Source organism: Dunckerocampus dactyliophorus, chromosome 10, assembly GCF_027744805.1.
Source record: "Dunckerocampus dactyliophorus isolate RoL2022-P2 chromosome 10, RoL_Ddac_1.1, whole genome shotgun sequence".
Classification (NCBI taxonomy): Eukaryota; Metazoa; Chordata; class Actinopteri; order Syngnathiformes; family Syngnathidae; genus Dunckerocampus; species Dunckerocampus dactyliophorus.
Window position 1 is genome coordinate 9,880,500 of NC_072828.1, and position 21,552 is coordinate 9,902,051.

General features: G+C 41.9%; 1 protein-coding gene across 5 annotated transcripts in view; it reads left to right on the forward strand.

Moving 5' to 3' along the window:
* ralgps2 (Ral GEF with PH domain and SH3 binding motif 2) overlaps window positions 1-21,322 on the forward strand; it is an 89,457-nt gene extending 68,135 nt beyond the window's left edge. Inside the window, exons 10-21 of one of the 5 annotated variants that reach the window (XM_054790490.1) lie at window positions 505-642; window positions 2,153-2,243; window positions 2,320-2,387; window positions 2,577-2,715; window positions 2,840-2,994; window positions 3,065-3,119; window positions 3,565-3,642; window positions 7,733-7,838; window positions 9,845-9,937; window positions 10,649-10,754; window positions 15,485-15,576; window positions 15,666-21,322. In XM_054790490.1, the coding sequence (XP_054646465.1) occupies window positions 505-642; window positions 2,153-2,243; window positions 2,320-2,387; window positions 2,577-2,715; window positions 2,840-2,994; window positions 3,065-3,119; window positions 3,565-3,642; window positions 7,733-7,838; window positions 9,845-9,937; window positions 10,649-10,754; window positions 15,485-15,576; window positions 15,666-15,695 (1,151 nt within the window). In that variant the 3' untranslated portion in view covers window positions 15,696-21,322. The remainder of the gene's footprint in view (window positions 1-504; window positions 643-2,152; window positions 2,244-2,319; window positions 2,388-2,576; window positions 2,716-2,839; window positions 2,995-3,064; window positions 3,120-3,564; window positions 3,643-7,732; window positions 7,839-9,844; window positions 9,938-10,648; window positions 10,755-15,484; window positions 15,577-15,665) is intronic. The other 4 variants (XM_054790491.1, XM_054790495.1, XM_054790493.1 and 1 more) reach the window with 4 other exon arrangements.
* The last annotated feature ends 230 nt before the right edge of the window (window positions 21,323-21,552 follow it).

Here is a 21,552-nt window from a genome sequence, read left to right on the forward strand (position 1 = left end):
CGGTGAAGAATTCATGCTGGAGCATCAATGCTGTCAAAAAGCAGGCAGGAAAGAGATGCAGAAAGATGATGGCCTTGAGTTGGGGAAGCAAAGATGTTTAATGTGATTGTATTTGGAGCAAAAAACAGTGAGCATGCCCAGTGTTTTTATTCTTGTCTACTCTGAGAAACATCAAGCGAGGCAATTACCAGCTTCACCCCGTGAACCTCACAGCTGCTTACATCATGCTTCCAAAGAAACCTGGACCTGTTTCTAGTCTTCCGTGTTTGTGTATTTGTGCTTGCTTTGTAATGAGTGGAACTCAGTTTGTTGGGTCAGGAGGAAACGGGAAACAGTGTTATTTTCCCCCTTCCTCCTGTTTGAAATAACACAGCCGACAGATGGTCTCTGTCCTCATTTGGCTTGCAGTGGCGGGACCCTTGACCTGATGAGGGAGGAGAGCGTGAGGCAGTCGAGCTGCTGTGTGCTCCACGCCTGACTCACACTTTGTTGTCTTTCTGGCAGGGATGTACCTGTCTGACCTGACTTACATCGACTCCGCCTACCCCTCCACGGGCAGTATCCTGGAGAACGAGCAGCGATCAAACCTGATGAATAACATTCTCAGAATCATATCAGACTTGCAAAGATCCTGTACCTACGGTGAGTAAGGGATGTCAGTGAGGTGTTCATTTCACCATGTTTATCATTGTGGTGGTGGAACTGCACTTTATCATAGTGAGGTTGCCATAATTCAGTCCCAGTCCACCATGTTGTGCTTATTACTAAAAAGTGCCCGCTTAAGTCGACATCGGCATAAAACTTGAGAGCCAAAGGAAAAAATGGGTCTGTTTATGTCAGTGGTGTTCAAACTACAGCCCGCGGGCCATTTGTGGCCCACAGCTCATTTTTTATTGGCCTGTGGCACATTCTAGAAATTAAATTGAACAAAAAAACAACAGCAGCAACAATGGGGGGGAAAAGAGCAAGAAGGTGTAATAATAGGTCTTAATAATAATGCACTGTGTCACCTATAACAGGGGTGCTCAGCCACCACAGCCCGGTACCAGTCTGTGGGCAGGGCAGATCAGGCCATGTAAAGCTTTCAGTTGCAATGATAAAAAAAAAAAAAGACACTTAAAAAAACTAAATTAAATTTTATGTAGATGCCTACCAATTTTGGCAATTTTGGAAGTACAGTAAGGGCTATTATTTCATTAAAAAATAATATACAGTTAGAAATCCCACCGTTTTTGCAAGTTTATGTTGTTGTGTTTCATCGTGTTTTGGCGAGCGGTGACCCTTCTCACTTTGTTCGATGGTCCTTGGACGCATCATAGTTGTGACGCCGCAGGTGTCCCTCGCAATATCGCGGCTTGATTATCACTCCCTTGCTATAGTGCTTTTTTTTTTTTTTCATAAATTAATTAATTAATTAAACGATTGCTGTTTTGTGGTAAACTATGGTCTATTAATAGTCAAAACATAGTGAAATACAAGTGATATGTAGTATTCTGCTCACTAGGCAGCAGTAATGACACAAAACATTGAGACATTACCTTACATTACATTACCTTAACACTGCGTGAAGTCATGAAGTCATGAACACTGCTGCAGTACTGCTATCTTTATTTACACTACATTGCGTAATTCTTTCATGCAGGCTACAGGATCTCTGTAGGGACATAAAGATGGCCGCCACTTTAAGCGAGCTAACTCGTTAGCCTCCAATTTATTCATTCCACACTTAAGAAAGGGATTGAAACTGAGTGAAGAGGAAGGACAAAGTAACAATAAAAAAACGTACCACTTCTACATGAAATGGGAGAACTTTTTGTCCATGGCTGACTCCATGCAGTGCTAGTTAAGGTAATGTAATGTAAGGTAATGCATCATCAATGTAACAATACTGACGCCTAGTGACCGGTGTAGAATACTACATACGACTTTTGTTTAAATATTTTTTTACGAATAAAAGGCCATAGTCAACCACAAAACTGCAATCCTTTATGAACAAATTTTTGGAAAACCGCGCTAGAAAGAGGGAGCAATGTTCGAACCGCAAAGTGAGGGATGACTGTATTACTTATATTATTATCAATATATTAATTGTAGTGTGTGTGTGTGTGTGTGTGTGTGTGTGTGTGTGTGTGTGTGTGTGTGTGTGTTTCAGATATACCAGTGTTGCCTCATATACAGAAGTATCTCAACTCAGTCAGGTACATTGAGGAGCTCCAGAAGTTTGTGGAGGATGACAACTACAAGTGAGTGTTGTGTAATCATCTATACCACATACATTTAAGACATAGCAATTGGAAATATTGGTGGTGTTCTGTACAGGTTGTCGCAGAGGATTGAGCCTGGCACCAGCACGCCACGGGCAAACGCCTCCAAAGAGGATCTTGCTGGTGAGTGCCCCTCTTGACCTAAAAGCAATGTACAACCAACATTTTAAAGAGCACAGCCAGACAGTGGTGTAAAAGATAATGAGTGAAATGTAATGAGTGAAATGGAGTGCATGTAATGAAACATGGTTTTATTCTTGGTGTAATAACATTTTAAGTACGGGGCTTTAATGAAATCACTCCATCTCACAGGCCAGGAGGCATCTGCGTCTCCTCTATGTGGCCGTAAATGTTCGGTGGCAGCCGAAGCCTCTAAAGTCCCGGCAACACCTCCCTCCCCGAGGAACCTGCTGCCCTATGGACACAGGAAGTGTCACAGTCTGGGTTACAAGTCGGTCTTCTTTTTCACGACTCTTGTTCTGTCACTTTTGTCATCTGTATACTGTATAACAGTTTATTTGCCGACCCCCACCCCCATCTCCACGCTCTGTCTTTCTGTCACTGCTGGGCCGAAGTAGTTTCATTCATAAGATGAATACAGTGGAGTTCAAAAGTGCCACCTTCCCCAACGCTGGTTCTCGCCATCTTCTGGACGACAGCGTGATGGAGAGCAACAGTCCTACCAGGGGTCAAGCAGAGAGCTCCACGCTGTCGAGCGGCATTTCACTTGGTAGGAAGTGTCCATATGCAGCAGTCACAGTCACAGGTTTTTTTATTAACATTTTATACTTTGGACTTAGGGAGCAGCGAGGGCTCAGAACTCAGCGAGGAAGTGTCATGGCCTGCTTTTGAGAGGTAAGATTAATATAATTAATAGTCCTTGTCCTTGTCAGCGGTGGTTCTCCCCCCTCCCCCCACCCCCATCACACCCATGATGATAGCAAATCATCATCCTCAATGTGAGTCATTCAAAATGCTATGTGGCACACACTCGCCACGCTGCAGCCTGCTTCTCCAAGGCCGCCAATGCCTCATCCCCCCAGCAGCCTGGAATGTCTTAAACACTTACAATCATTTCAGTCTCCTCACCAGCAAGTATCTAGCATCACTACCTCTTATTTAGCCTGCTGTCCAAAAGGCTCCAATAACACATCAGAGCTGCCCCTCTAACAAGATGGCCCACTCTTCCACCCCACCCTCAGCCTTGCACTATCAAGGGCAACACAGAACAGCAGCAGCATAGCCTTAACAGTGTTCCGTGCCGCCTATACCCTGTCCTATCTTATCCTATTCTGAACAGGACTCGGTTCTATCACTCTCTGGGCCCAGTGACCCGTGTGGCCCGCATCCCCTACAGAGGAGTCCTGAGGCCCAGCAGGTATACACACCCCGACCGGAACAAATCTGAACCAAACCCTCTCTTATCCTCACTTGGTGCCCTTCAGACCCTGCAGGGGGAATGCTATGTGCTAGCTCCCAGAGTGTGTGTGCGCGCGCGCGTGTGTGTGTGTTTAAAGCTGGGGTCTTCTGGTGTCTGTCGAGGGACATCACAAATCAGGTGTAGGGGAAAATGATTGTCTACGTGGTGTATGACTCTTTAATCTGCCTTTCGCTTTCCTCAATGTCTTGCATGTTCTCGCACACACACACACACACACACACACACACACACACACACACACACACACAGACGCACAACTGGTTTCTTAAAGGATACCATATTATAGCATTTTCAAGCCTTGATGTTGGAAATCATACATTTCAAAAATGCTTTTTATAAATTCTACTGGGAACACACCATTTTTTTTGTGTATCTGTATAGCTTTAATGCTAATGAGCTGTTTCTCCACAAGTGTGTGTCTCCAAGAAGCACTTTTTATGCATACACTGTAACGCTGCACTTGTCCAACGTAATAGATGCCATCTATCACATATAACAACATAACATTAAGGAATGGTACAGGACACAATTGTTAGCAACACTAGCATAGCTGCGTGAGCTGCAGTGCCAATATTAAACTCACTTTTTAACAGCAGCATCATGCTAGGTTAGCCTATTGACTGAAGAAAACAATGTGATCAAACTGACAGCTCAGGTACGCAACGGGCCTCTTCCTCTCTCTTTCCACTAGGCTTTATTAGGCTTGCAATCTGCACCGCAACCTTGCACGTTTCTGCTATCCTCTAGACCAGTGGTTCTCAGCTGGTTTGGGTGCAGGAGCCACCATCACCTCTTAATGACAAGTGACGACCTAGATTGTGGAAATTTTTAAACTAAAATTTTTCAAATATATCATAAATATCATGAAAAGACAGTGCAGTTTGAATTTGAGGTAGTGCAAAATAACAGTGTGCTAGCATAAAACACGTTTGATTTCAGGAACAAAACATTTTTATTCACAAACATTATTTTAAGAAAAAGTGTCAATCAAGGTTTTCTATTTTGTTCCAGGTAATGTTTGGTCTCTACTTGTTAGTGCCGCAGAAAGTTAACTCCTAAGTACACAATAAAGACTCAATTTCAGTTCCATTTGAGAGCCTTTATTTAGAAACACTGTGAAACTGAACATACAGAAATAAAGCATGTCAATTATAACTTAAATAAAATACAAAATCATTTCTCTGTGACAGTCAACATAAATGAAATGCATTTAAGTACCATGATTCGTGGTTGCCACAGACAGGCAGACTGAATCGAGTAACGTCTTTATCATTAAAAGTGCTAAAATCCCTTTCAAGATGTTAAATCGATCTATATGTTGTCCTGAATGGAAACTTGAGAACCCAGAGCGATGTAGTTCAATCGTAGGAATATAAATCGATGCATCGATGTAATGAATCAATCATTACACCCCTAATGTAAACACATACGCTAGCTCCACGCTAATTTACATTTAAAATCCCCTATATGCACTAGTGATTAGCATTTGCAATTTTACATGCCTCCAGACATGACATGACAAATACAGTAGTGTGAAGAAGTTCGTCCGCTTCCTGATTTATTACTTGCATGTTTGTCACACTTAAATGTGTCAGATTATCAAACAAATTTTAATATTAGTCAATGACAACACAACTGAAAACAAAATGCAGTTTTTAAATGAAACTTTTTAATATTAAGGGAGAAAAAAAGCCAAACCTACATGGCCCTGTGTGAAAAAGTGATTGCCCCCTAAACCTAATAACTGGTTGGGCCACCCTTAGCAGCAACTACTGCAATTAAGCGTTTGCGATAACTTGCAATGAGTCTCTTACAGCGCTGTGGAGGAATTTTGGCCCACTCATCTTTGCAGAATTGTTGTAATTCAGCCACATTAGAGTGTTTTCCAGCATGAACCGCCTTTTTAAGGTCATGCCACAGCATCTCAATAGGATTCAGGTCAGGACTTTGACTAGGCCACTCCAAAGTCTTCATTTTGTTTTATTCAGCCATTCAGAGATGGAGTTGCTGGTGTGTTTTGGATCATTGTCCTGCTACAGAACCCAAGTTGGTTTCAGCTTGAGGTCACAAACAGATGGCCTGACATTCTCCTTCAGGATTTTTTGGTAGACAGCAGAATTCATGGTTTCATATATCACAGCAAGTCTTCCAGGTCCTGAAGCAGCAAAATAGCCCCAGACCATCACACTACCACAACCATATTTGTATGTTTGTATGATGTTCTTTTTCTGAAATGCGGCGTTACTTTTATGCCAGATGTAATGGGACACACACCTTCTAAAAAGTTCAACTTTTGTCTCATCAGACCATTATTTTCTAGTATTTTCCCAAAGTTCTTGGTGATAATCAAGATTTTCTGGAAAAATTGCGACAAGCCTTAATGTTCTTAAAGTTCAGCAGTTGGTTTTCATCTTGGAACTCTGCCATGCAGGCCATTTTTGCCAAGTGTCTTTCTTATGGTGGAGTTATGAAAACTGACGTTAACTGAGGCAAGTGAGGCCTGTAGTTCTTTGGATGTTGTTGTGGAGTCTTTTGTGACCTCTTGGATGAGTCGTCGCTTTTGGTTGGCTGGCCTCTCCTGGGAAGGTTCACCAATGTTCCATGTTTTGACCATTTGTGGATAATGGCTCTCACTGTGGTTCGCTGGAGTCCCAAAGCTTTAGAAATGGCTTTATAACCTTTTCCAGACTGGTAGATCTCAATTTATCTCAGTTAAGTTATAACAGGGGCGCAATCACTTTTTCACACAGAGCCATGTAGGTTTGGATTTTTTTCCCCCTTAATAATAAAAAAGTTTTGTTTAAAACTTGCGTTTTGTGTTCAGTTGTGTTGTCATTGACTAATATTTAAATTTGTTTGATGATCTGAAACATTTAAGTGTGACAAAAATAATAGACGAAAAAATGAGTTGGAAATCTCATATTAAATTTACACAACAAAAAGTCACGAGAAATATTTCTATATTGAATAAAGCAAAATATGTTCTTGATCAAAAATCACTCCACAGTCTGTACTGTTCCTTAGTATTACCATATCTAATGTATTGTGTGGAGATATGGCAGGGGTCACCAACGTGGTGACCGCGGGCACCAGGTAGCCCCCCACGACCATATGAGGCGCTCGCAGGCCTGCTTTTCATTCAGGTTTTCAGTTAATAATGTGAGAACACTAGAAAGAAAAGTATTCTGAAACATAAAATATGAGTTGTGGATACCAGCATTTTGTGAATGCTTTGGTAAAACAAGCATATTTGATTTGTTTGGGTTGAAATAAGGTATGAAAATCATTTCTACAAAAATTTGTAGCTCGTGGCCATTTTCATTTTCTAAAAGTAGCTCTCGCAAGAAAAAACGTTGGTGACCCCTCTGATATGGGGTGATAATTACAAAAGCAATCTTCACTCACTCACTGTACTGCAAAAAAGATGGGTGAGGATCAATCATAATGTCAAGTATAGAGAACATACAAACCCTTTATTTTTAAACAAACACATTTTCACACCACCGTAGATTACTAAGTTGCACTTAAACAGATGATATTTAATGAGCATAAAATACCTTCATGCAAACATTTTCTTCAGCTCAACAAGAGGCAAGGCTGACAGATTCAACATTTTACAATCTAACGTTGTTGGTTTTCTGTGATAGCAGGTTTCATATAGCACTACAGAGTTTTGTCAGTAGAAGTGTTCATGGACGACACCTTGCTGCATAAAAAATCCCCTTCAGAATAAAAGCACAAGATTAAGACTCATCACGACCAACCAGTTGAGAATCACTGGTGTAGACGCTCCACTAGACAGGCGCCATTTAAAAAAAAAAAAAAAAAAAAAAGTTCTCATCCAAGCATAGCGTTTTAAGGTAACTTTGCAGATTGCATCTCCTTGCTACTAGCTCATTTCCACTTGTACCCACTATGCGTGGTTTCATGCATGTTGTCATGCATGTGTTGCTTTGTTGCCGGTACAGTTTGGCTGGTGTATGTGTCTTGAGTGACGTCTTGTCTTGTTATCTTTGTCCCGTTGTAGCTCAGCAGAGTCTGAGGAGCTTGCGGTTCACCTGTATCCTGGAGCCGTCACGGTCCAGGGGGTGCTGAGGCGGAAAACTGTACTCAAGGAGGGCAAGAAGCCAACGGTGAGAACACACAGTTGCTGTTCAAACTGATTCATCATTTTGACCTTGCATTTCATTTTCACCGCCTTTTGTTTCTCTTGTAAGCCGCTTCATATTTGCTGATGAGATTATCCTGTTTCTGTTTTGGCTGGAAAACAAACCTGTAGCTCTGTCCATGTGTAATAATGACAAGTGGAGGGGGAGGTGGGGGTGATTAATGAGGTTATTTGACAAAGCAACAAAGTCGCTATTGTTAATCCGGCCAATGCAGCCGCTCCTCATCAGACATATTAATTGGTGAGATGACTGACTGACTGCCTGCGTGACATCTTCTCCACCTAGTGTGCCTCCATTCCACAGCCTTCATGTACAGTTGAAAAGTGCACACATCTTCACAACTCACAACTCTGCATCATATTCAAAGTAATTGAGGAGGTTGGCCTATAGACTCAATTTAATAGGCATTGATTGTTTGTTGAGCTCCTTTTTCCTCATAGGAAATAATGCTAATAGAAATCATCTGTCCTTCATTCACATGAAGGATGGGTGTGATAATGGACTCATTCACTGTATTTTCCAGACTATAAGTCGCTCCGGAGTATAAGTTGCATCAAAAAATGTGTCACGAAGAGAAAAAAAATCATGTGTAAGTCGCACTGGACTATAAGTGGCGTTTACTGGTATTTATGATCGATTATCATCAGAGCAAGTGTCATGGCACCGATCCTCACAACAGTAGAAGATGAAGCCAGAGGAAGGGTGTAATGTTTACACCAAGGACACAAACTCAAGACACAGGAGCTGAAATAAGTATATGGATAGAATAAATACTTGTTTAATAAATGTCAAAATGTTCTGGAAGAAGACACTTCATACATGACATGACACCTGGACGCATCTCGGTAGGTGTAGCAACATATCAAACTGCCATATTTTAACACCAAAACTTGTGACAGAGTGAAGCTGCGAAATTCAAAGCACGATGTGGGAGGGGACTGTATATATATTTTGATATGCACTAAGTCCCCAACCAACGAACACAATTGGTTCCAGACGACCGTTCGCTAGTCGAATTGTTCTTTAGTCGGGGAATGATAAATGTTATTTAACTTTGAAGAGGAGTGGCCAAGCATACGTCGTTGTGGTGGAGGAGAGGAGGAGTTATTGGGGAAAAAAAGGACAAATCATCATCGTCGTTAGACTCTTCTAAAAGTGGTAGTGTTCTGTGGGTGGTGTAGAATTAAGCAGGCCTATGGACTCTTCATAACTTTAATCACAAGCTGTGCCGGGTTGCATCGTACAGCTACAACTTAGCTTTTCTTCACGTCTTCATCGCCTGTTGGTCCCATTAATAGAGTCCATTAACATTGTCACAGTGCCCTCTACTGGTCAAGCTTGTAGCAGTATAAATATGAACTGCTGGTCAAGCATGTGGCAGTATAAATATGGACTTATAAGGCAAAACACATGAAAATATAGACCAGTCGGCTTGCATTCATATCTCCGAATGTTCGCTAGTCGGATGTTCGTGAGTAGGAGACCTAGTGTATAAGTTGCACTTGACTATAAGTAGCAGGACCAGCAAAACTATTAAAAACTGAGACTTATAGTCTGGAAAATACGGTATTGGGAATTATTCAATTGTGTCTTTATTGCGTTGCAGATGTGCCTCCCATGTTCTTACTCGTCACGCAAGTGTAAAAAGACGTTGACCACTGTGGATAACAAAAGAGTTTACTTTGACAATAAGTGAGGATTATTAGCAGTCGCACTTTGCTTCAGATGTTTGTCCATCTATGCAACTTGTTCTGGAACAGAAGCCAAAGAAAAAGTCAATTGAAGCTGGATCCTTTGGTGCTTATTGAACTGAGCTGCTGATGTCATAATGGCGGTTTTGGAAGAGGAGGTTTTTCCTCTTCGTTTTTCTGCTTGAAATACGAATTTTACAACTTTCACGGCCTTCAACGTGAAAGCTTCCACTGTATTTATTGCATCATTTGTACATGTGCGTGTGTGTGTCCCTGCAGGTGGCATCCTGGACAAAATACTGGGTGGCTCTTTGCAGTACGCAACTTTACTACTATCCTGTCAAGTCCCTAAAGGCCACTGAAAGAAAACATGTAGGCACACACGTCTGTTTAAGCACACACTCTGCACGCTTTATGATGTTTGTTTGCAAGAACAGGTGAGAATCATTAAATGTTCTCACATACACATCATCATCCATTTCTTAAGTGTTGACATATGATAGTTATTTTTGACACAATGCTGCACAATGATCTCACGGCGGAACATTCCTCCTCTTCCTCATCAGAGAAAATAATGAACACAACACAAGAGATCCATGTTTTTTTTGTTTTTTAACAGTTGTTTAGTGCAGCATTGCCAGGAAGAAATCATCACTTTGGCGTGTTTTTAATTGAGCAATTGCACAAAGGTGATGACTCACTGATCAAGAACTTACTGGAAGAAGGAGGAGGCAGACTGGAGGTCACCATGTTGAATGTTGTATTATTACAGTCAAGTAGTCAGCTGCCTGTCACATTGACACTAGCGTTAACTGAGACTGTGCAGGCTCACATGACACGACGAGAGTTGAAGTATTAGATGCAACATGCTGTGTGCGCGTGTGTGTTGCAGACAGATGGTAGCACTCATTGACTAATGAGAAGAATGACATCACTCCCACCCTGTGTGTCACTCACAGGCTCTAATGAGAACCGTGTGGAGCAGCAAGCGAGTTCCAGAGGATAGAATACATATACACCTACCTATGTCTCTCTTCCAGCACAGAAAAGTTCATATAATTTCATGGTGTCATTCCCTCCCAGTTCAAGTCCAAGTCGAGCAAGAGCGTGTGCGTGGTGGGTCTGATGGCCATGATGGCGGACGATCCCGAGCATCCTGATGTCTTCATGCTGACCGACTCTGAGCATGGTGAGTCTCTCACACACAAACACACACACACACAGATAAGCCCAGCTTCTGTTAGGGTACTTTTACATACAGATGTTTTTCAAAAGCAATCCCCGTACACATGCAGCTGCAAGAATGACTGAAATTGTTGCAGTATGCATGCCAGGCCAGTAGTTGGCCATGGCACTTCTACCAACACAATGCACAATTCCAACACAAAACGTTTTGTTTTTGTTTTATATATGATGCAGAATATGAACGAAGACCCTGGGAAGTAACACAATAGATGCAGTAGCAGTGTGGTAAATGCGCTAAACGCTACCACTGCCTTTATGTGGAAAAGGGAACTCTCCGCTTCCTCTCTTTTGATACTGCTGTACAAATGTTTGCATTTTCAGCCACTAAAACCCCCAAAACTACACGCTTCCAGTTAAAAATGCACCACTGAATGCCTGACCTCGACATAAGCGGTTGTCCACATGAGCAGAATCCAAAACGAGCCAGTTTCTCATTCACTTGCGACGACATATGTGCATTTCTGCATGCTTTGGGGTGTCACAAGGTCTCGTTTCACAAGGTCTCTCGAGATTAAAAAGTGACAAGATTTCTCATTCAGAAAAAATGTCTCGGGACGATGATAATTAATTAATTAGTCACTCAATAAATTAAAATGAACTTGATAATTTTGCCAGCCTCAATACATTGCCACATGCATGGGTGTCTCTTTTCCTTGTCTCTCGCCTCCAAACAGGCAGGAAGAGAGTTCACTGTGTGCATTGCTGTCAGCACTTGGCGTGTTTGTTCCATAGAACAACGGCATGAACGGAGTGAGCCCTTTTGTCAGTCCTACAGTCTCATAGACACAGAGTGCAGAAGTAGATTATTATATTATGAGTAGATTGCAATATATAGTCATATATAGTTATAGTTTTTTTGTTGTACGTTTTTGAAAAGTAATGTTAGTATCTTGTCTCGTCTCGTAGACACAATCCCGTGTATCATCTTGTCCCGTGAACTGTCACGTGACACCCCTAGTTTTCATATATTTTATACTGTAGTCTTACCTAACAGAGCTGCTGTATGTCTTGACGGCCATGACAGTAAAGCTTTTGTACATGCACAAATCTTTCTTGCAGTGACTAATAATAAAAAAAAAAATTAAATGAATGTGTGTAGAAACCAGGTTAATACTGCCATACTTTTATTTTGAAGCTTACTTTGAACTGAACAGGAAGTCACTGTGCACTTTTTAATGGTCTGGTACTCAACAGGAGTTATGTTAAAGTTAACTAGGGGTGTCATGAGACACCCAACTCACGAGATGAGACAAGACGATGCACGAGACTGGGTTCACAAGACGGGACGAGATTTTAACATTAATTTGTACAAAAAGTACAATGGAAAAATAGGACAGGACAAACAAACTTTTTTATTTAACCGAGTCACAAAACAATGCAGGTGCGTTTTGAATTGTTTATTGTCCCACAAAATGACGCTCAAAGATATTGTCAACATTTTTTGAGACCAGATAAACCACATGATAATATACTGTGTAATAATGAGGGACGCTCCAATCGGGGTTTTATTCCATTACTGATCATCCATGAGTGAAATTGACCAATACCGATCACATAGATTAAGTGTAAATTTTAGTAAATTGTAAATTTATTTATAATGAGTGCTATTGGCTAGTGGTGCCATATAAGGGGGAAGCGTTAGGACAATTCCAAGGTCCGCTGACTGCAAGGCAGTCCAAAAAATAAGTAACTATTAAAAAATCAAAGGGGGTGGGGGGCTGCCCATCCAGATTTTTTTTTTTCCATGGGGCCCAGAATTCCTGGTTGCACCCCTCCTATTGGCTATATGTTATGAAAAAGGGAACCATAAAATCATCTTTATTTAGACAAAAACATATTTGAGTTACTTTTTCAAGAGAACATATATCACTGGTGAAACTTACAGAGGAGGGACGCCTTCCTTAAGGAGAGTTTGGATGTGAGAGTACGGTACATAGTTTGATGGCGTTCTAGCAGTATCTTCCAGGTATCGTGCAGTGGGGCTCGAAGTGAGAGAGCAGTCAGCAAAGCCAGTGTCTTCCACCGCTAAGAGAGGCCGGTCAACTAGTCCGATGAATTCAATTAGTTTTGTGTTATTTGCTTTAGACTGTCACATACTGTACATACGGGCGAGTGTTGGCCAGCGTTGGCTACATTAGCTGCCATTTGACTGATGATGATAGCCTGAGCCTTGAAAACTCCCCCTACGTCAAGTGTTCGTTCTTTAAATGCTGTGTTAAAGCTTTTTAACATGCTACCCCGGCGAGATATTTTTCGTGGCATGTTTTGCAGGGTGCCAAATTTATATCACTCTCACAAATGGCAGGTAAGTTCCACACGGCAGACATGTTTGTTTTGGGTTTGACACATCTGCACAGTGTGAAGGAAAGTGGTCGGGAGAAGCTCGCTACAGGCTTCTTGCTGCAATGGTACGAGCCAGAGGTGATCGGCTTTTGTGATCAGCGTTGAAAGGCATTTATCGGCATATGCCAATCACATGCTTTTTCACGGAAATCGGCCGATATTGATTGGTGGCCGATCGATCAGTGCATACCTAATAAATAATATGTAATAATATGTTCATATGTATAATAAAAAAAAATTATAATAAAAAAACAACATATAGTGTACATATACATACATATACACTAGGTCCCCAACTTATGAACATCCGACTTGCGAACATTCGGAGATACGAAAACAAGCTGACTGGTCTATATTTTATTTTATTTTGCCTTTTGGAACCCCATATTTATACTGCTACTGTACATGCTTGACCAGTAGAGGGCACTGTGACACTGCTAGTGGGACCAACAGGTAGAGGAAGACTGGGGAGAGAGTGTAAAGGAGAAATGCAAAGCTAAATTGTAGTTGTACGATGCAACCCGGACAGAGCGTGTGATTAAAGTTTATGAAGAGTTAATAGGCCTGCTTAATTCTACACCACCCACAGAACACTACCTCCTTTAGAAGAGTCTAACGACGACTTGTCCTTTTTTCAATAACTCCTCCTCCTCCTCCACCACCACAACGACGTATGCTCAACCACTCCTCTTCAAAGGTAAATAACATTTATCATTACGTATTATTATATCAGTTTTATTATTGTTTTTTTTTCATTAATTATCCTCGTTTAATATTACTACTACATCCAAAGTCATATTTACATACATACGCATATACTGTATTCGTATACACGTACATGTAGTACCTATATCATTGGTAATATTACCTTTTGTGGGACTTACGAACAAATCGACTTGCGAACGGTCGTCTGGAACCAATTGTGTTCGTAGGTTGGGGACCTAGTGTACATACAAAGACAAATCTTTGTTTTTATTAGTTATTAGTATCAACATTTTAGCTTTTTCTAGTTACATTATGCCTTTATGCTCTATTTTCCACTTTTGCTGGGGTTTTGTTTATTTTATATCTGTAATGAGCCACATTCCACAAATGGCACCTGCGCCGTACTTTGGACACCCATGTGTGTTTCATCAGAAAGGCAAGGTGCTGCGAAGCGACTGAGGATTGTCTTTGTGTCCTTTGTGCATGGAGATCACACCCGCTCGCCTGCTTGGCGGATTCTTCACCTTTGTTGATGGCTTGTATTTAATTACTGAATACAGTAAATGCATGACACAAGAAACACTTATTTGCGCACCCTTATAAGCTAAATATAGTGATGCCAACCAATGTCGCTATATTGTCAACAAGGCTCTCTTCTATGTAAGAAGTGTGTTATGAAACGAAACCAGTAGTCGCTGGTACTTTAAAGTTGGCACTGAGCCAATGAACATCTTCGTGGGTTGATCTGACAAATCTTAATTAAAATTGGATCAAATGTAGAATTACTAGAGCTTCTGCTTGGACATTGTCAAGTAGAAAGCAGCTGTTCAACTCCGATGGGAAAAAAACAGCCACGCTGACGCTGTGAACACCAAGGTAGGTTGGATTGCAAGGTGTGCCTAAAGTACTTAATATCCACTTCCAATAATGCCTTGCACACTGCCACTTCCATATTACTGTATTGTCATTCATAGTAGCAAAGCCATAGTTCAGTCTTGATGGGGTTCTGGCTGCCCTGTTCTCATGATACAGCTTTTCTCTAAACGAGAAATCTTGTCACGTTTTATCTCGTCACACAAGATCTCGCGACAGCCCTACTAAAAATACATGTTGACATATTTACAAATGACCCCATTGGATCTCACATTTTATGTCGACAAAAGTGGTCAACCATGCATGTTGACATAAGTGGGATCTTTTTTAGTAGTAAGAATATAACTGTGGACTGGGACTTGATGAGTTGGTCGACATAGACGGGTTGTCGACTGACTTAAGCGAGTTCCATTGTACCTACTTTGCTCAACACCAATCTTCTCTACTAGTAAGTACTACTTACTAGGAGAAGGGACCATGATACACGTGGCATAAACCACAGCTGGTCTTTCATCGGGGGAGCAGATTTGTCATTGTAACATTTGGTATACAAAACAACAATAAAGTAAATACAGGAGACCTGCGTTCTCCATTGTTATTAGTGTCTCTCATTCCAAAGGATGCGTTCTGTTTGGCTTGCTTTTTGCAGTTTTGCTTGTCATTGCCTGTTCCATCATGATTGCAGGAGTCAAAACAAGAACCGCGTGTCCATAGATTTTACCCAAAGTGCTTCCTTTTGTGTCTGTTGCCCAGGGAACACCTACAAATACCAAGCGGGCAGCAGGATGAATGCCTTGCTGTGGTTCAAACATCTCAGTGCCGCATGTCAGAGCAACAGGCAACAGGTGGGACGGGACACCCTCACACACGCACACACACACACACACACACAGAGGCTTCCGTTTGACCTTGGGGTTTTCTGGCGCTCGTGCAGGTGCCGGCCAATCTGATGTCATTTGAGTGAGCAGAGCTGAGGACAGCAGCGAACTAGCGGCTGAGGAGGACCAGGAGGAGGCGGAGTCCCAATGGGAGCTTTCACTGCCCGATATCCCATCACCGTTCCCCCACCCCCTACCTCTCTGGCACCTCCCACTACACCCTCACCTGCCACCACTGCCTTAACAAAAGAACCCTGTGTGTGTGTGCGTTTGTGTGTGTGCGTGTGTTAAGACTACTGAACAAGGACATATGTGCACCACTCATCTCTTTGATTTGAGCGCCGGTGTTCAGCACTTGAGTGGAGCCCCGCCTCCTCTCACACTGGCTGCCCTCCCCCTCCCCAAATGGACAGAGCTCATCCTCTGTTAGTTTGTGTTGTCCAATATTTTTTTTTTTTTAGTGACGCTCATGTTGGACTACTTTTTTTTGGTTGTTTTTTTTTACTTTAGAGGGTCCAGACGTTGAAAGCAACAATCCCTCCCTGGCGTAGTCTTGGAATAACAAGATGATTTTACTTCCACGTATTATTTTTTTCCCTGTTTTGTAACATAAGGGCTTGGGTGGGCGTGAATGTGTCTGGTTTTTATGACGGGATATAAGCCCTTCCCCCTCCTTTGTCCGGTGTGTTGTATATAATATGTGTGTTTGTACGATGTTCTCAATCCAACCTTCCTCACTGGGGGAAAAAAGAGACAACATGATTTACCTTGAACGCTGCCTGGAGCCGTACAGAAAGAAAAAAAAAAAGGTTCTCTTGTGTTCTTTGGGAGAATGTGTGCAGCTGGCAGTATTACTACATGATTGCACAGTGTTTTGTCTGTTACATTTGAATGTTACATTCTTCTTCTTTTCCTTTCACTTTTTTATTGCCCCAGCTCAGTTTTAGTAAAGCACCTTGGTGATGTTTGGTGCCAGGTGAAGAAAGACTTAATTGCAGCTTCCTGTTGATGCACAGAGATGCTGGGAAAATGGCCACCATCAGAGCTGCCACACTGCTTTTATTCGCCCATCCGTGCCTTTTACACAGAACCCAGTAACACATGACAGGGCATCACGCAGTCACTCGTGAATTGCTTTCAACACAGCAGGGTGGGAGAAGTGAGTGTCCCATGTTAAACGCCCCCCCTCCATCCAATCTATGGCTCTGATGCCACCGCTGAAGGCAGAAAATGCCCCCAACCTCCTTTTCCGTGCGGGAAATTGCCTGCTTTTACAAACGGTGTGAAAGAGCCTAGTGACGTGAGGTGTTCCCTTTCACACAGGGAGTTTCCTGCCTCTGATGCTATCTCACAAGGTGGAAAATTGCCAGCTTGGCTTAGTCACCCCAGTGTGGGACGATACTATTCACACAGAACAAAAGTATGGGACAGAGCCAGATTTTAAAGGAAGTAAAACCATAGAGACGAAAATGGAATAATGTGAGATCCACTTTGATACTCTATGAACACACAAAAAATCCAATTCTAAAAACTTAACTACCACAAATAAAAAAGCCAATTTGTGTTATTTATACTGTCTGATAACATTTGTTCCAACTTTTTTCGAATAACCATTTATTTTTTTCGTGTGGCCCACATATCCTTTGTGACGCAGCCATGTTTCATTCTATTGTTGGAATAATGTTAACAATAAACAAAAATAAAGAACAAGCTGCACACTACAAATTTCCCCTATAAATGGGGGGTGGGGTGGACATGCTCAAACGGATACAATTTCCAGTGTGTAACAAATACGTCATTAATACAGCAAAACAGAACTAGAACTATGACTAAAAGTATTTTGGTTACTTATTTAGTTAATTTTTTACAAGTGGTAACAAAAAAAATAATTTTTACAGCTTGAGATGCTTAAAACAGTGAATTTGAAACTTCCTGTATAATTGTGGTGCTGGTCCAATACATTTGTTAGGCAGTCTCAGTCAACATATGAATGTTATTTTTTGTATTATTACTTTTTTAATGTGGTGCAGGCAGAAAATGACCCCTCACCCACACTTTTGAAACCTCTAGTGTAAGGGAATTCCACGATACCGAGAATGTTTTAACACCTGACACGCACTTTTCGCGGCCTGTTGTTTTGAAAGCGACTGTTGCTGTCGGACAAGTATTTTATAGATGCCGGTTCTGTACACGCTTTCACACTGCAACGCCGGCGGCCCGCTTTGCTGGATTCTGTGGAAAAGGCGAATACATGCCAGAACTACCGTGATGCGGCTACTTGGGGGAATGTTTGTACAAAACGGGCGAGAGTGTTTTGTTGCAGATGTGACGAGAGACTGGTGGCGATGACCAAGCAAACCTTTCGTGTTTGCACGGTTGGTCTCCCATCCTGGAGACATTTTAAAAACTCAGACGGGGGCTGAAGAGGCGAACATATCTCAACTCCCAGCAGAGCACTAATGCGCTTCGCAGAGCCCGACACTTTCCGACTCCCCGGTTCCGCTCCCCCGTCTTGAGCGAGGGAGGGAGAGGGGCGCCGTGTTGACCTTCCGAAGGCAGCCGGCTCGCTGCTGCCGCTGTGTTTTTAAAACAAAAAATAACCCTGGTAGACGTTCATTCATGTTAGACCACGTGCTGATGCCACACTGGAACAATGAATGAGGAAACCAAAGACAAAGTGTATTTACAATCAGCTACGTCATGACTTCAGCGCCACCTCGCCATCTCTGTGTGTGCGCGCGCGTGTGCATGCTGGATGTCTGAAGTGTTAAAAGCCAAGCAAAAAGCGCCAGAAAAAAAGGCTGTGAATGAAGTTTGAGACACTTTGAGAGCACTAAGACGCTCTGCTTTCTCCTTTTAGCGCCACAAGTTTTTGGACAGAGGAGGGCAGGGTTGTCCAAAGTGTGGCCCCTGGGCCACTTTTTTTTGTTATCAGCCCCTGGTGCCCTTGCATACTCTAAAAATAAAATCAAATTAAACGTGATGGCGTATTTGGACCAAATCCAGCTCCAAACCAAAATGTTGCCACTCTCCAGGGGGTGCTGCTGAGCTGGTTTTGGGCAATGGCAATTGACCTTTAGGATGTTTAACAATATGAATTCAATGTGAAGAATATCAATGCGTGGCCCCCACAACCTTACTTTTTTTCTTGTATGCGGCCCTCGTTGGAGAAAGTTTGGACACCCCTAATGTACGATGTTGTCTTTCCACACCTCCACCATGGATTTGACACCTTCCATTTAGGAATTGCTGCCATTTTATGCAGAGTTTGTATGTTTGTACTTGATTGAAAATCCTTGCCTTGTTTGTGGCTCTTTCAGCCTTCACTTGTTTGTCTTCACAAAGTTCTTCTGGCTGGAATCATTTCTTTGCCTTCAAAAAGTCTTGAGTTGACAGTGAAAGCCTGGCTAAGCATCGTTTCATCAAAGTATTTTTTGCTATAAATGATAATTACGACACTTTGTCCAAAAATATTAGAGCGGCTGAAAATGGAGGTTGATGCTTAACATGGCAGTAATTCTTCATTCATTCAATTCCTGTTTTTGTGTTGTTCTTGTTTTATGGAAAATTCACCGTGGTGCGTGTGTGTATAAAGAACAATAAGTTTTCCTATCAGGATTTTTCAAATGAAGCGCCTTATGTGTGCTTCACGGTAACTTAGTTGCTTATGCCCACGCCTTTTTGTTTATGTGGCCATCAATGTACATTTTGTGGATGTTTCCTGGTCGGCTTATTAGTCCGAGTAACGTAATGACTGGTTGGTGTGGGCCACACCACCACAAATGTCAAGTCCCCCTCCTCCGTCCCGTATTTGAGTCATGATGAAGTTTAAAAATCCCCCTTCATGCTGCCCGATGGTCTTTTACGTCTTCAAGGTGTCATTGCCAGGCCGCTATATTGTTTTATTGCCAGTGGAAATGTGAATCCTGCCTTCTGAGCGTTTTCTGTACCAACTTGAAGGTGGCGAGGGCTCTGTGGAAAATGACCTGTGTGTGTGTGTGCGCGTGCGTGCTGAGCGCTGTGACCTCACTGCCGAGTGATGTGCTCCCCGGTGTAAATGCTGAGAAACAATAAATACCCCGACTGTTTTTTTACTCCACTTATTGGCTTTGTCACTCTTTGTATGCTAAAGGATGGTTTGGTGTTTTTTTAAAAAGGTTCTCAGACCAAAAGCACGAGTAACAGATACCCATTAAAATGTCTGTTTTGACACAAACCAACAACAGGTCATTCTCCCTTACTCACGGTGCATTAAGCATGCTGGGTAACCTCCTGTTGTAAGTGTGACTGTGGGCTTACCAGCATGCCTTGCTAGTTATAAATCAGTATAAAATAGTACCACTTTGCATGTATATTAGTGTGTAAGCGTCTGTTTTGATACCCGCATACATTGTTGGTATTGTTTTAGATTGAAGCCAACCTGCACTTAAAAGCTGAGAACAACCACCTAGTGCAGTGGTTCTCAATTATTTTCTGTCATGCCCCTACCCTAGGGAACAGAAATGTTTTCAGAGTAGAAAACAGAGTAGAGTTTTACAATGCAAAAAGAAGAAATGGGAGTGGCACCAAAAATGTTTGAGGATGAAATTTATTGCAAACAAGCATGGAAGTGAAATAGGCTGATTACAAGTTTAAGACCACAGTCTTTAAAAGTCAAAATCTTAGCAAAAATGTGGACACACTGTCATGATCTCTTGATGGCAAAGGTAAAAAAGCTTTCTCTCTTTGAACGCGGTCAGATTGTTGAGCTGCATAAACAAGGCCTCTCGCAGTGTGTCATTAATGCTGATGTTGGAGGAAGTAAGACGGTCATTTGAAACTTCTTCAGAGGTCCTGAGCTTTATGGAACAAAAAAGTCAAGTGGTAGACCCAACAAAATGTCATCGGCCCTGAGCTGGAGGATCCGATTGGCTGTCCGTCAAGACACGGGACCGTCCTCGACCCAAATGAAGGTTGTTACTGGTGCCGTCCAATAACAATCAAACAACATCTGCAAGAGAAGACTTTTAAGAACAAAAAACGTCTTCAAAGGCCTTGTCTCCTTCAATGCCACAGAATTCCTTGTTTGGAATTTGCACAAAAGCATCAAACATGGGACATTGAAAGGTGGAAAAAAGTTTTATTCTCTGATGAGGAAAAATGTAATCTTGACGGTCCAGATGGCTTCCAACGTTACTGGCATGACAAAGAGATCCCACCTGAGATGTTTTCCACACGGCACAGTGGAGGGGGTGCCATCATGATCTGGGGTGCTTTTTCCTTCAATGGAACAACGGAGCTTCAGGTCGTGCAGGGGTGTCAAACGGTGGCCGGCTATGAAAATTATATTTCTATTTTAGAGGGGTTTGAGTTTTTTTGAGCTATGGTCTTAAACTTTTGATCAGCCTATCTCACACTTAATGTGAGTTTACAATAAATTGCTTACTCATTTTTTTTTTGTGTCACTCCCATTTATTCTTTTTTCATTTTGAAGCCCTACTTAGAACCTCCTTAAGATCCGACAGTACCAAAATCTAAATTGTTGTGATTTTTCAACCGGTTACCGTCATAATCGGCATAAGAATTGTCATACGCTCTTTGATGAATATAAGTACAGACATGTGATGCTTATTTTTTAACAATATATTCTCAAATAAGACAAATTCGATCAAACAGTGTGGTCTACATGTTCTTTTTAGTTGCACCGTGAGCGAGGCAGGCATTTGGATGGATAAGCTCCTGTTGGTTGATGTTTGCTGATTCACTGCATATAAAGATCACCTCCTTAAGGAAGTTGAAGTACTGTAATATTTAAAAAAAAATGCTGTTTCATGAATATGCAGGGGGCTACTACTGTATATGACCATTTTGACAGTGTCAAAGAAAACTTTATTTTACACGTTATTGTGTTACTGTGCAACAAAATTCTTTATTTGTATTATAATGCCACGTTTTGTCCACTGG